Below are 13,651 nucleotides of genomic sequence, written 5' to 3'. Positions count from 1 at the left end.
TGATGAAGGGTCTAGGCCCGAAACGTCAGCCTTCCTGCTCCTATGATGCTGCTTGGCCTGCTGTGTTCATCCAGCTGCACCTTGTTGTCTTGCATACAAATCGACTTGTGAACAGACTCGAAGGGAACCCGTTCCTAATCCAGGGACTCCTGTACCGAGATAGGGAGGGTCAAGGCAATGGAGGAATTTGAAAACGAGCTCAAAATCCTCACGAGTTTTTCTTGTCAGAATGGGTTATTCTTCAAGTTTAATTCCTGATACACTGTCAGAAACTGTATCTAAACATTAGAATTTTCCTAAGTGAATGAAAGCAGAATGGTCCATCAACAGCACCAATTGAAGAGAATCCCCTAAAATGTCCATTCCAGCTGACACAAGGGACTACACCACCTTTCATAGTTTCTGTATCCCAGACACACAGACAACCCTGACACCTGCAGCTCTAACTAGCTACCATTTCAAACTAAATCAAACCCTCAGACTGCCTGTTTCCAGGGAGAAGAACAATCTGTACACAACCTTGGGGCTTAATGCCACAGAAACTAAGTCTAATGCAACTGAAATATACTAATTTGTCACTCATGACTCTTTTTGCTGAGTAAGGAGGTTGTGAGTTTAACACCTCATTAGAATTGAGCTCTGAAGTTGACATTCCAATGAATTATTGAGGAAGTGCTGCAAAATCATAGGTACCATCTTTCAGATAAGTTAAACCAAGGCCCCAAACACCTTCTTGCATGAATGTAGAAGAGCCCATGACACTATATCGTAGAAGAGCAGAGGAGTTATCCTTGACCTCCTGGCCAATATGGATCACACAATCCGTGTAACGAAAGCAGATCATCTGACCATGCTAATATTACTTAGTTAGATCTTGCTGTGTGCAAACTGACTGCCACTTTTACTACATTATGACTGTGACTACATTTCTAAAACCACTTAATAGGTTAAGTACTTTTTGATGCACTGTGTTGGCTGGTGTTTGTAGGCATTAATATATCAATGCAAGTCTTTCTTTCTTACCAAAACGTTATGCTTTCTCAAAACTGGATATGATAAACTCATTGTTAGAGGACCCATTATCCCAGCACACAATGTCATTGAACAAAATATTGTGTATAGGATTCTTACTGTAGTGTTTCAGTGAGTAGGAATGCTGACAAGTCAGGCTGTTTGGGTTAAGATATAATGAATTTATTGTAATTGATAAGTATATACAGAAGATTGTTAAAACAACAGACAAACAGCCCAATATTCAGCTTACATCAAACACCCAATCAACTAAAACAACAAAATATTTGAAAATGATTCAAGATCTTTCCCAGAACATGAAATGAATCTTGAAAGGGTGTAAGGTGAACATATCACACTGTTGTTAAATCAAGGTATGGGCTGAGGGAACTCAGTAGACACTCTACACCACTCGCTCGCTATACTCAGGATAATAGTCCTCCCAGACAGGAAAGTACAAAACATTTTTCATGGTGTGATACTATAAACTTCAGAACTTTAATAACTGTTCACAGGTTGAAAGAAGAGCATTAACGCTGTCTGGAATATACTGTTAAGGGACAAGGACAGACTGTTATACAGAGATTGAAAGGAATTAGCCATGCCTGGGAGAAGAGGGAGTCAAAGCTACATGAACAAAATTGTTTAAACAACTGCTTGATAACTGGCTGCCTTATGCCACGAAGATAAATGATTGCCCTGCAGAAGAATTTAAGAAGTTAATAATTGGAAAACTGTGTCTTGAGTCAATGCTCATGGTGATGTCAGCAAACACTTTTTCACAAAAATGTGGACTGGAAATCTGGATCTCTCTCCCCTCAAAAATCTGTTGAAGCTGGAGGTCAATTGAAAATTTCAAAACTGAGACTAATAGGTTTATTGTTAGGCCAGGGGATTAAGAGTTACAGCGACAAGGCAGTAGGCAGATTTAAGATGCTGATCAGCCATGATCTAATTGAATGGTGTATTGAATTCAAGGGATTCTTCCAGTTCCTACATTCCTTAAATTCCTCTTGATTGCTCTCTCCACTCTCAACTTCAACAACAATTGGTGTCATTTTCTTCAACCATCAGCCGAGTTTCTGACTGCATACCCTCTCCATCACAAAAATCACCTTCTCTCTTTGTAACATCACCCATTTCCAACACTCCCAGATTAGCCCAACCATGCTGTTGTTTCTAGGCTGGCCCAGCCCATTCCAAAGCTCTACTGTTCAACCTCTCATCTTCTACCCTCCATAAACTTCAGCTCAATGAAAACTCTGCTTTCTGTAGATTAACTCACACACCTATCGTCCCTGTGCTTACTGACTTTAACTGGTTCTCAGTCCCCAGTGTTTCTAACTTAAAATTCTCAGACCCATGTACAACTTGCTCCATGGCCTCACATCCTCCTTATCTCTGACACCTTCTGCCTCATTTTCCTCCAAGACTTTTGTGCTCCTCCAATTCAGTTCTTTTACACAGCCACGCCCCATATCTTAACTTCTCCATTGATGGCTGTGCCTTCAGCCAACCGGAATCATGCTCATGAATTCCTTCTTTAAATCTCTCTGCATCTTTCTCTCTTCCCAATTTACACCCTTCTTACATCCCACCTCTGTGACAGAACATTTCATTCTGCTTCATCAGATGTCCCTCAATTGAGGATGATGTACACTCAGGGTCACAGGTTTCTGCATGTCTTCATATGACTGATCAGCTGATTGTCAACCTAGGGCACGTGGGGCAGGATGTCCCACAGGATAGTGGGATCCAGAGGGTAGGATTTTCTTCACTTTCCTCTCTGCATGATCATTTAAGGCACTGGGAGTCAAAGTTTGATGGACAAACTATTCTGAATGTTTGGTAGCAAGCTCCTCCCAGTCGTTAAGGTCATGAATCAAAGAGAGCCTCAGAGTGTCTTTGCATCATTTTCTCTTACCTCATCTGAATGCTGGCCATTTGAGAGAACAAATGCCCCTAATGGGGCAGACAGATTTTCATCCCAACAGTGACAGTGGCCATTCTATCAAAGTTGATTTTGAAGAATTTTGTCTGTAATATTTGGCTATAAGTAGGATGTTAGCATTTGAGTCAGGAGGATGCAGCAGTGAGACAAATAATGGGATTTCTCCAGTGCCCTAATGGGCCAATGTTACACAGTCCAATACTCTGAAGTACAAATGTATGATAAAATCAGCAGCTTTGAACACTCAAATTGTTGTTTACTTACTGAGCTCTTACTCTGTGTTTTTATTATTTCTTTCGAAGAGAGCATTATTGGCAAAACCAGCCTTTATTGCTCATCACCAACTGTAGTGAGCCACTCTCATTATCCTCTGCAGTCCAGAGTACTGCAGTTAAACCCTCACTGCTGTATTTTTAGGTCTGAACTGACACGGCTGATCCAGTGCTGGATCTTCTTGTCAAAGGCAGCCTTTTGAGAGAGGTGGCTGTTGTTTTCTGAGAAGTGTTCAACATATGCTGGAGTCCCTACTTAAACATAAATCGGAGGGGGACTATCTGGCTGAGCAGATGTGAGTTGATAGGAAATTTGTTTGATGGGAGTTTTATTTTGGCAGCATTCAAGGACTGGCCATGTTTGTTGTGTGGAGACTTGAAGAGATGCAGAATGAACAGCAACGCTGTAGTTATTTGCAAACTGTAGGTCACGTGTATCTATGGTGGTCAGTTTAGTTTTTGGAGGGCACTTAGAGTTTCACATTGAGACAGTTTTTAATACTGACACCAATGGCAGCTGATCTTTGATGAGGTGAATACTTACTGTCGGGTAGATTGTAAATAGAATGAGGGCTATCACACAGCCTTGTTTGACACCAGTCTGGATTTTGAAGGTTTCTGTTTCAGATTTTCCACTCATGACAGTCACAGTCATATCATCAGGGAGCACTTGCAAGGTTAGATGGCAGTTTCTCAGATCATCCAAATCATTGGATCACAATCCACAGAGCCTATTGATATACTAAGTCAATTCCCACCCTCCTGAAATCCCACATCTTTGACCAAACATTTCATTATCCCCCACCTCCTCCTCATCAGATGACACTCAATTGAGGATGACATCATTGGGTTACATTTATTAATGTAATGAAGAATTCCTGGTGTTCTCAATTTTTTTTAATTTTTCTGGTAACAAATTGGAGGTTCCTCTGTAAGGTCTAAACCTAAGTAAATGTTCTAAGTGATGTCTGTATCACTTGATCCATGTGGGGGCCTGGTGCTGCTGGACAGATCATCGACTTGCCCAATCAGTGATGAACATCCACCCAGCTCCAAGACATCACAAGGCCAAGAGGAAGAAAATCAGCCCAAAACATCCATTAACGAGGGAGAGAACATTTTGAAAAACTTGTCAACCATGAATCCAAGGGCACCTGTTACCCTCTGTCTGTCCCCCAGTGTCCTATGGTAGAATCCATGGGTGAGTCACCATTGCTGGGAAAGCGACAATGAGCAACCAAAAGAGGAGAACCAATGCAGCCTGCAGTCCTGATGGTATTCCAGCTGAGGGCGACTGAATTGGGAGACTGTTTCCTTGCAGCATGGCTCCATGAACTCATCCCACAGATTTGGGAAGAAAAACAACTTTCCCAAGTTCAGGAATGGGACAATTGTAACTATTTTCAGGAAGGATATAAATCACCCTGCAGAAACTAATGAGGAGTTTCCCTCTTGTTCACAGCAGGAAAATCCTGACATACATTCTCTTGAATGACCTTCTTCCTGAGGAAATCCTCCTAGAGATCCAGTGACATTTCCTCCTAATCTTCCTTTGTCTCAGTGGTAATGTTTACCTGATTGTGTCTATACACTTGGGATGTTTTACTACATTAAAGGTGCTGTAGAAATATAATTTGTAGTTGTTGGGCTGATGCCCACTTTCCCATTTCATATTCCCTCCAAACCTCAGGGTATTGACCTGGACATTGATTGGCCTCTACTGCTCTGTTTGAGTGGCTGTTCAGCATGTGGAGAGCCAGACAGTGAATGTTGTGAGACAATGGACACTGTCACAGCGAGACTTCTGCCCCCACGCCACCCCTCCCTTCTTCCCCCCAAACTTACCAGTTAGACTCAGTGGTGAGGAATAGGATTCCTGGCTGATTCTCCACCCATAGACCAGAGAAACTGAGGCTAATTGAAATACCTCCATTACTACCCCAGGAATGGCTCTTCTCCCAGGAGCTTGTGTTGGTCGATCAGAAGCTGAAGCCTTTCTAACCAATGAGTATCTGATTGTCTTCTTGGTCAGAATGAGTGTCAGAGAGTGACTTGTATCTGATGCTGCATTGGAAGGATGCTGAGTTTATACTGGAGATTCTACATATATTGATGTCTTCTTTTGGTGATGTTTGGAGATCTGGTCAAAGATTAAATTAACCTTCTTGAAACATTTGGGTTGATGCTGGGAGAGGTTTGAGACAGACCCTGCTGAGACAGACAGTTTCCTTCTGTGAGCACTGGAGGGTAAACAGCACAGGCAGCTCTCAGTGCAATGAAAGCAGGTAGCCTAACTCCAGGTCCATGTGGAGACATCAGTATTTGGTGAGAGAGGAGTAGGTAGTGAAACAATCCTGGCACACATCACACTGGAAGGGTTTATCTCCGGTGGGTTCACTGATATTTCAAGAAGTTCAACAACATAGCAAAGGCTTTATCACAGACTTCACACTGATAAGGTTCCTCCCCTGTGTGAGTACCAGGAGACACACACAGACTTGAGAATAGAATAGAACCCCTACAGTGTGGAAACAGGCCCATCAGCCCAACAAGTTCACACGAAACCACAGAGCATCCCACCCAGACCCATCCCCCATAAGCCACCTAATCTACACATCCCTGAACTCTACAGGCAATTTAGCATGGCCAATCCACCTAGCCTGCATACCTTTGGACTGTGGAGGAAGCCGTAACAGCCAGAGGAAACCCACACAGGCACAGGAACAATGTGTAAACTCCACACAGACAGGCACCCAAGGGTGGAATTGAACCCAGGTCCCTGGTGCTGGGAGGCAGCAGTGCTAACCACTGTGCCACCATGCCACCCGAATTGACTGATCTATAATTGCTAGGATTATCCTTACAACTTTGGACAAAGATGTAATGTTTGCAATCCTGCAGCCTTCTGACAACTTCCCTGAGTCCACGGAAAATTGAAAAATGACAGCCAGAGGCTCTGCAATTTCTACTCTCACTTCCTTCAAAATCCTTCGATGCGTCTCATCTGGTCCCAGAGTCTTGTCAACTTTGAATGCCAAGACTTCATCCTTATTAACTTTAAACTCTTCCAGTGGAAGAGTTTCTTGCTCTGTCACCATGACCTGGGCAACATCCTTCTCCTTTGTTTAAAAAAAAACAGATGCAAATTATTCATTTAACATCACAACAATGCTCCCCGCCTACATGTGAAAATCCCACTTTCGGCCTCTGATCTGCCCTACTCCTCCTTTAACTGTTCTCTGTTTATAGACCCATAGAAGACTGTGATTTCCTTTTATGTTAGCTACTCGCTTGTTTCACAGTACTTCTTTGCTTTTCTTATTTACTCATCTGTATTTCAACTCACTTTCTAACAGTGAAGAAGCCTTCCAGACTCAGTGCATCTAGAGGTGGGAGGGTACGTTACAGCCCATTGACTGAAAGAAGTGGCTCAACTGTGACTGAAAGAGAGCAAGAAACAGTGGGATTGTGTGTTGGAGGGAGAGGGATGGAGTGATTAAATGGGAGAGGGGGAGAGTGAGGGTGTCACACACCTCACACTGAAATCAATAAATTTGGAACTGGAGTGGATAGGTGAGTTGGAAGATGGACACGTTGGGGAGGGGAGATTTTGAAGCTGGTGAAGTCAATGTTTAGGACATTGGACTGTAAGCTCCCAAGGCGAAATATGAGGTGTTTTTCCTCCAGTTTACGTTTGACCTCACTCTGATAGTGGAGCAGGCCAAGACTCGATATGTCACTAGGGGAGTGGGAGGGGAAGTTAAAATGGATGGCAACTGGAAGTTGGGTGCATGCAGAACACAGATGCTGGTCCCTGAGTCTGTATTAGGTCTCCCATTTATACAGGAGACCACATCGGGAGCAACGGATACAGTAGATGAGGTTAGATGAAGTGCAGGTGAATCTCTACTAGATCTGGAAGGATTGTTTAGGGCCTTGGACAGAGGTGAGAGGGGAGGTGTAGGGGCAGGTGTAGCACCTCCTGCAGTTGCAGGGAAAGGTGCCAGGGGTGATGGAGAGGTTGGTGGGGAGTATGGAGCTGACGAGGGTGTCATGGAGTGAACGGTCCCTGTGGAAAGCGGACACAGGTGGGAAGGGAAATATCTTTTTGGTGGTAGGGTCTGATTGTAGTTGGCAGAAATGTCACAGGATTATGTGTTGTATTCAGAGGCTGGTGGAGTGGTATGTGAGGACTAAGGGGACTCTATCCTTATTCTGTTGGGGGGAGAGGGTTTGAGGGCAAAAAGCATGGGAAATGGGGGAGATGCGGTTGAGGGCATCCTTAATAACAGAGGAGGGGAAACAACAGTCTCTAAAGTAGGAGGATATCTGGAAAGTCCTAGAGTAGAACGCCTTGTCCTGGGAGCAGATGCGGCGGAGATGGAGGAATTGAGAGTATGGGATAGAATTTTTGCAGGAGGGTAGGTGAGAGGAAGTGTAGTCAAAGTAATTGTGGGAGTCACTGGGTTTGAAATGGATATCAGTGGTGAGCTGGTTACCAGAGATGGAGATGGAGAGGCCCAGGAAGGGAAGGGAGGTGTCAGAAATGATCCAGGTGAATTTGAGGGTGCAGTGGAAGGTGTTGGAGAAGTTGATGACCTGTTCGAGCTCTTTGCAGGAGCACGAGGCAGCACCAATACAGTCATCAATATAGCGGAGAAAGAGGTGGGGGATGGTGCCAGTGTAATTGAGGAAGAAGGTCTGTTCCACAAATCCTACAAAAAGGGAGGCATAGCTCAGGCCCATGTGGATGCCCTTAACCACCCCTTTGGTTTGTAGGAAGTGGGAAGAATCAAATTGTTGAGGGTGAGGACCAGTTTGCCTACCCAAACAGAATCGGTGGAGGGGGACTGGGTGGGCCTACAGGAGAGGAAGAAGTGGAGGGCTTTTAGGCCATCCTTGTGGGGGATGCAGGTCTGAATGTCCATAACGAAGATGAGGGGTTGGGGGGCCAGGAAATTGAAAGTTTTGGAAAAGGTGGAGCGTGTGGGTTGTGTCCCGAACACAGGTGGGGAGTTCCTGGACCAAAGGGGAAAGAACGGAGTCGCAGTGGGAGGAGATGAGCTCGGTGGGCAGGAGCAGGCAGAGACAATAGGTAGACCTATTGGTTGGGTTTATAGATCTTGGGTAGGGGATAGAAATAGGTGGTGCAGGTTTGGTGAAATATCAGGTTGGAGGCTGTGGATGGGAGATCTTCCAAGGTGATGAGGTTGTTGATGGTCTGGGAGATGATGGCTTGGTGATCAGAGATGGGGCTGTGATCAAGGGGACGGTAGGATGGTCGGAGAAGGCATCAGAGAATTGGTGTCTGGCCTCAGTGATGTAGAGGTCAGTTCACTATACTACCACCGTGCCACCCTCCCACCCCGTCAGCAGGTTTAACAGTGAGGCTGGGGGTAGGAGCGAAGGAAACGGAGGGCTGTGCATTCCAATGGGGAGAGATTGGAGTGAGTGAGAGGGGTGGAGAGATTCAAGCAATTGATGTCATGGCAGCTGTTGGAGATGAAGAGGCTGTGGGCGGGTAGGAGGATGAAGAGGTCACACTGAAATGTCTTTTCTCCTGTACAGCTCCACTCACACATTTGAAGACTTCAGGAAAACTTTATCTCACACACTTGCAAATCAAATCCTGTGGGGATTGTCTGATGGACCAGGAGCTTCAATAGGTAGGTGAAGGTTTCATCGTGTAGCTCACACATACCTCACACATGATCACCTACTCCCCATTGTTTCATTGGGCCTGAGGCTTTGCAAAGTCTTCACTGCTCAGCTCACTCCTCTGCGGTGTAGAGGCATCAATATTCCATGACCAGGGTGGCTGTGTTTCAGGCTCATTCATATCTCACACTTCAAAGGCTATTTTTGTTTGAATAAGGATGTAAACCAGCCCAATAACTGTTACACACCCCACACATGCATGGTTTCCCCTGCGTGTTCAGAGGTTCAATGACTGCAAAAATGATTTCTCTCAAATGTTGCATGTGAACAGTTTTGTCTGTGCTTGATTGCCTTGGTGCAGGCTAAAATAAGATGATTGTGGTGAATGATTTGTCACACAATTCATGCACGGAAGGTTTCTCTCCAGTGTGAACGTGTTGGTGTTGCCTGAGCATTGATGGCCGTCTGAAGGCTTGGCTACACACCTCACACTTGAAGGGCTTCTCCCCTGTGTGAATCCTTTGGTGCATCAGGAGGTCAGAAGATTGGGTGAAAGCCTTCTCACAAAGATCACACTTAAAGGGTTTCTCACCCGTGTGAAACCTCTGGTGTGTCAGGAGCCTTGTGGATGTGGCAAAAGCTTTGTCACAAACTTCACATTTGAAGGGTTTCTCCCCTGTGTGGACTGTCTGATGGACCATGAGGTTTGATGACTGTGTAAAGGCTTTGTCACACACTGTGCATGTGAATAGTTTCTTCCCTGTGTGAATGTGTTGATGTGCACGAAGAATTGATGACTGCGAAAATGATTTGTCACACACCTCACATGTGAATGGTTTCTCCCCTGTGTGAATGCGTTGGTGAACGTGGAGGTGAGACGACTTTGAGAATGATCTATCACACACCTTGCATGTGAATGGTTTCTCCCCAGTGTGGATGCGTTGGTGGCTACAAAGGTTTGAAAAATGTGTGAATGTTTTGTCACACACCTCGCATTTGAATGGCTTCTCCCCTTCATGAATGCGTTGGTGTGTATGGAGAGCCGATGACTGCGAGAATAATTTGTCACACACCTTACACGTGAATGGTTTCTGCCCTGTGTGAATCCGTTGGTGTACATGGAGATTCCATGATCGTGAGAATGATTTGTTGCACACCTCGCATGTGAATTGTTTCCTTTCCATGTTGGTTCTCTTGTGATACAACAGATGCACCTTGTGTAATCAGAGGCATTACAATCCTCTGGAGCTCTCCTCACACATCTCACACTTGAACAGTTTCTCACTTGTAGGAATGAGTCAATGGTTCGTGGAGCCACTCACTTCTTCCCAGCCTAACCCGCACCCACAACCGAACCTTTGCAGAGGTTGATTATAATGGACAGTTCCACTGACCAGTTTCAGATCTGATGATACGTCAAAGTTCCCCTGACTTGACCGATTTCCAGATGATGGTTTTATTGCCTAACCTTCTCTGTGTTGAGCAATGCTGCAAAGGGCTGGATGTCTTCCCACAGTTGTGCAGTTGTTCCTTGGGTGATGGTCAGGATCTGTCTGTGATATCTATCCTCTCTGTATTCTCTGGTGTAGTACAGCACAATCCTTCTGTAAAGCAGGAAAAGGAAACATGATTTCCTCAAAATCCCTCTCCTCCTTTGCTGAAGAAACTGACTCCTCAGTTAGAAACTGTTCCACAGCAAGTATCAGTCTGCTATTCCCCTGTCTGGGGGAAATCAGATCCAAGTCCTTTCTTTTTCCTCACTTGACTGTCACACACCCCCTGTTTTCAGCAGGGACACTGGATACTGACCACGAGCAGAAAATATGACTACTTTCTTTCCTCCATCCAGAGCCCCATCTTCCCAGAAACCATGACGGCAATGGAAAAGATAGTTGGGTGGAGTGTAAAACAGGCTCTCTGTTCACTCTGTGCTCTAGTTGAGCTGATGTAGGTCAGTTTTATCTTAGAGTATGCACTTAATATAAAAAAAACAGAATTAAAAATGTAGTGCAAATATTGAAATTTCTCCCCTTGTTATGGAAAATTATTTGTGGAAAACACACTGAGCAGGAAGTGTTAGAAGCTGAGGAAAATACTGCTTCAAATGTAGCTGATCGAAGGATTAGATACACTGCATTCACTCATCCTGCACATCCCAAATTCAGCTATCAGCCACAGCATAATTCAAGTCCAGGCTTTAGAAAATGGACAAGGCCTGCAGGTAATATCTATATAGAAGGCATTAGCAAACACAGCATTTGAATTGATGTGGTGTTAGATTACCATTCTGGTGATTGAGAATTCAAATCCAACCACAGAAAGTTGCATTGACTTACAGAGTGAAATAGACCATTCATCCCAATTCGTCCATTTTGGTGTTTATGCTCCACACAAGCCTCTTCTCCCTACTCTTTATCTCACCCTATCAGCATCTCCGTGAGCTCTTGTGACGCTGTGGTAGTGTCCCTACCTCTGAGTCAGAAGACCGAAATTCAAGTCCCACAGCTTCAGAAATGTGTTACAACATGTTTGAACGTGTGATGAAATAACTAGTCAAGGTTTTTGAGAAGATTTGTAGTTCGGGTTGTTGATGCGGTTGTAGAATTGCTCGCCAAGCTGATACATTTGTTCGCAAACGTTTCGTTACCATGCTAGGTAACATCATCAGTGCGCCTCCGGTGAAGTGTCGGTGTTCTGTCTCGCTAGTTATTTATGTGTCTTGGTTTGTTGGGGTGGGTGGCATCACTTCTGGATTTGTTTCTTAGTGGTTGGTATATGGGTCCAACTCTACATGTTTGTTAGTGGAGCTCCGGTTTGAGTGCCAGGCCTCCAGGAATTCTCGTGCGTGTCTTTGCTTGGCTTGTCCTAAAATGGCTACATTGTCCCAGTCAAATTGATGTGCCTCTTTGTACATGTGTATTGAAATAAGTGATATTTGGTCATGTCTCTTGGTAGCTAGTTGGTGTTCGTGAATCCTGACAGCTAGATTCCTTCCGGCTTGCCCAATGTAATGTTTTTGGCAGTCTTTCATGGTATCTTGTAAATAACATTGGTTCTGTTAGTTGTGGTTGTCGGATCCTTTATTCTCGCCAGTAGCTGTCGTAGTGTAGCTGTCGGTTTATGGGCTACCATGATTCCGTGGAGTCGGAGTAATCTGGTGGTCATTTCAGATATGTCCTTAATATATGCAAGGGTGACTAGTGTCTCTGGACATGTTGTGCCTTTCTCTTGTGGTCTGTTGTGTAGGTATCGATGGAATACGCTTTTCGGGTAACCGTTATCTCTAAAGATGCTGTATAGGTATTCTTCCTCGGCGTTGAATAAATCCGGGATGTTGCAGTGTGTAGCAGCTCACTTGAACAGTGTCTTGATGCAACTCCGTTTGTGGGTATTGGGATGATTGCTATTGTAGTTGAGTACCTGACCTGTATGGGTGGACTTCCTGTGTACGCAAGTCTAGAGCTCACCGTTGGCCATACGTTTGACAGACTTCCCGTCCTGGACGTAATGGTCAAACGTATGGCCAACGGTGAGCTCTAGACCAGCGTACACAGGAAGTCCACCCATACAGATCAGGTACTCAACTACAATAACAATCATCCCAATACCCACAAATGGAGCTGCATCAAAACACTGTTCAAGTGAGCTGCTACACACTGCAGCACATCCGGATCTATTCAAAGCCGAGGAAGAACACCTATACAGCATCTTTAGAAACAACGGTTACCCAAAAAGCATAATCCATCGATACCTACACAACAGACCACAAGAGGAAGGCACAACATGTCCAGAGGCACTAGTCACCCTTGCATACATTAAGGACATATCTGAAATGACCACTGGATTACTCCGACTCCAAGGAATCACGGTAGCCTACAAACCGACAGCTACACTACGACAGGTACTGACGAGAATAAAGGATCTGACAACCACAACTAACAAAACTAACGTTATTTACAAGATACCATGAAAGACTGCCAAAAACATTACACAGGGCAAACTAGAAGGAAACTAGCCATCAGGATTCACAAACACCAACTAGCTACCAAGAGACATGACCAACTACCGGTATTTCAATACACGTGGACAAAGAGGCACACCAATTTGACTGGGACAATGTAAGCATCTTAGGACAAGCCAAGCAAAGACACACACAAGAATTCCTGGAGGCCTGGCACTCAAACCGGAACTCCATGAACAAACAAGTAGAGCTAGACCCTATATACCAACCACTAAGAAACAAATCTGGAAGTCATGCCACCCACCCCAACAAACCAAGACACATAAATAGCATGCGGGACAGAACACCTACACTTCACCGGATGTGCACTGATGATGTTCCCTAGCATGGTGACAAAACGTTTGCGAACAAACTTACCAGCTCGGCGAGCAAGTCGACAAGCAAAATAACTATTCCATATCCTTCTGTTCCTTTCTCCCTTATGTGTTTATAGAGTTTCCCTTTAAAGACATGTCTGCTAGTCATCTCAAACAGAAATATTTAAATTGGTTGTAAGAGATGCCAATCAGAAAGCCCGCCCACTCTTCCCATTCTCTCTCTTCCTCTGCAGCTAAATGGTGATGTTACATCCCACAGGATAATAACCAGCTCCCAACACACGCACAGAACAAAAAGAAATCAGTTAAGAATCCACACACACTCTGCTCCTCCCAGATAATGACACCGCAGCTTCTCAAATTCAGGAATCAGCCATCAACAAAACTCAGCCTGGAAATCAGAAGGGAAATGCTTCCAATA

The 13,651-nt window shown here is 44.6% G+C and overlaps 2 protein-coding genes and 1 pseudogene across 3 annotated transcripts in view; 1 reads left to right on the top strand and 2 right to left on the bottom strand.

Moving 5' to 3' along the window:
* Positions 1–13,651, top strand: part of LOC109923694 (zinc finger protein 271-like) — a 123,201-nt gene that overhangs the window by 38,435 nt on the left and 71,115 nt on the right. For both annotated transcript variants that reach the window (XM_048616827.1, XM_048616828.1), the window contains one exon: positions 8,803–8,900. The gene's annotated coding sequence lies outside the window, so the exon portion shown is untranslated. The remainder of the gene's footprint in view (positions 1–8,802; positions 8,901–13,651) is intronic.
* The window catches only part of LOC109918143, a 43,700-nt pseudogene that overhangs the window by 22,939 nt on the left and 7,110 nt on the right, over positions 1–13,651 (bottom strand).
* The window catches only part of LOC109918147 (zinc finger protein 91-like), a 46,701-nt gene continuing 34,228 nt past the window's right edge, over positions 1,179–13,651 (bottom strand). The window contains exons 4-5 of the mRNA XM_020518044.2: positions 10,361–10,496; positions 1,179–10,106 (exon numbers count right to left, since the gene is read on the bottom strand). Of these exons, the coding sequence (XP_020373633.2) occupies positions 9,255–10,106; positions 10,361–10,496 (988 nt within the window). The 3' untranslated portion in view covers positions 1,179–9,254. The remainder of the gene's footprint in view (positions 10,107–10,360; positions 10,497–13,651) is intronic.

The sequence above is a fragment of the Rhincodon typus genome, chromosome 35 (assembly GCF_021869965.1).
Source record: "Rhincodon typus isolate 14 chromosome 35, sRhiTyp1.1, whole genome shotgun sequence".
NCBI lineage: Eukaryota > Metazoa > Chordata > Chondrichthyes > Orectolobiformes > Rhincodontidae > Rhincodon > Rhincodon typus.
The sequence above is the reverse complement of the archived record's forward strand: the minus strand, read 5'-3'. Positions and strand labels throughout refer to the sequence as shown.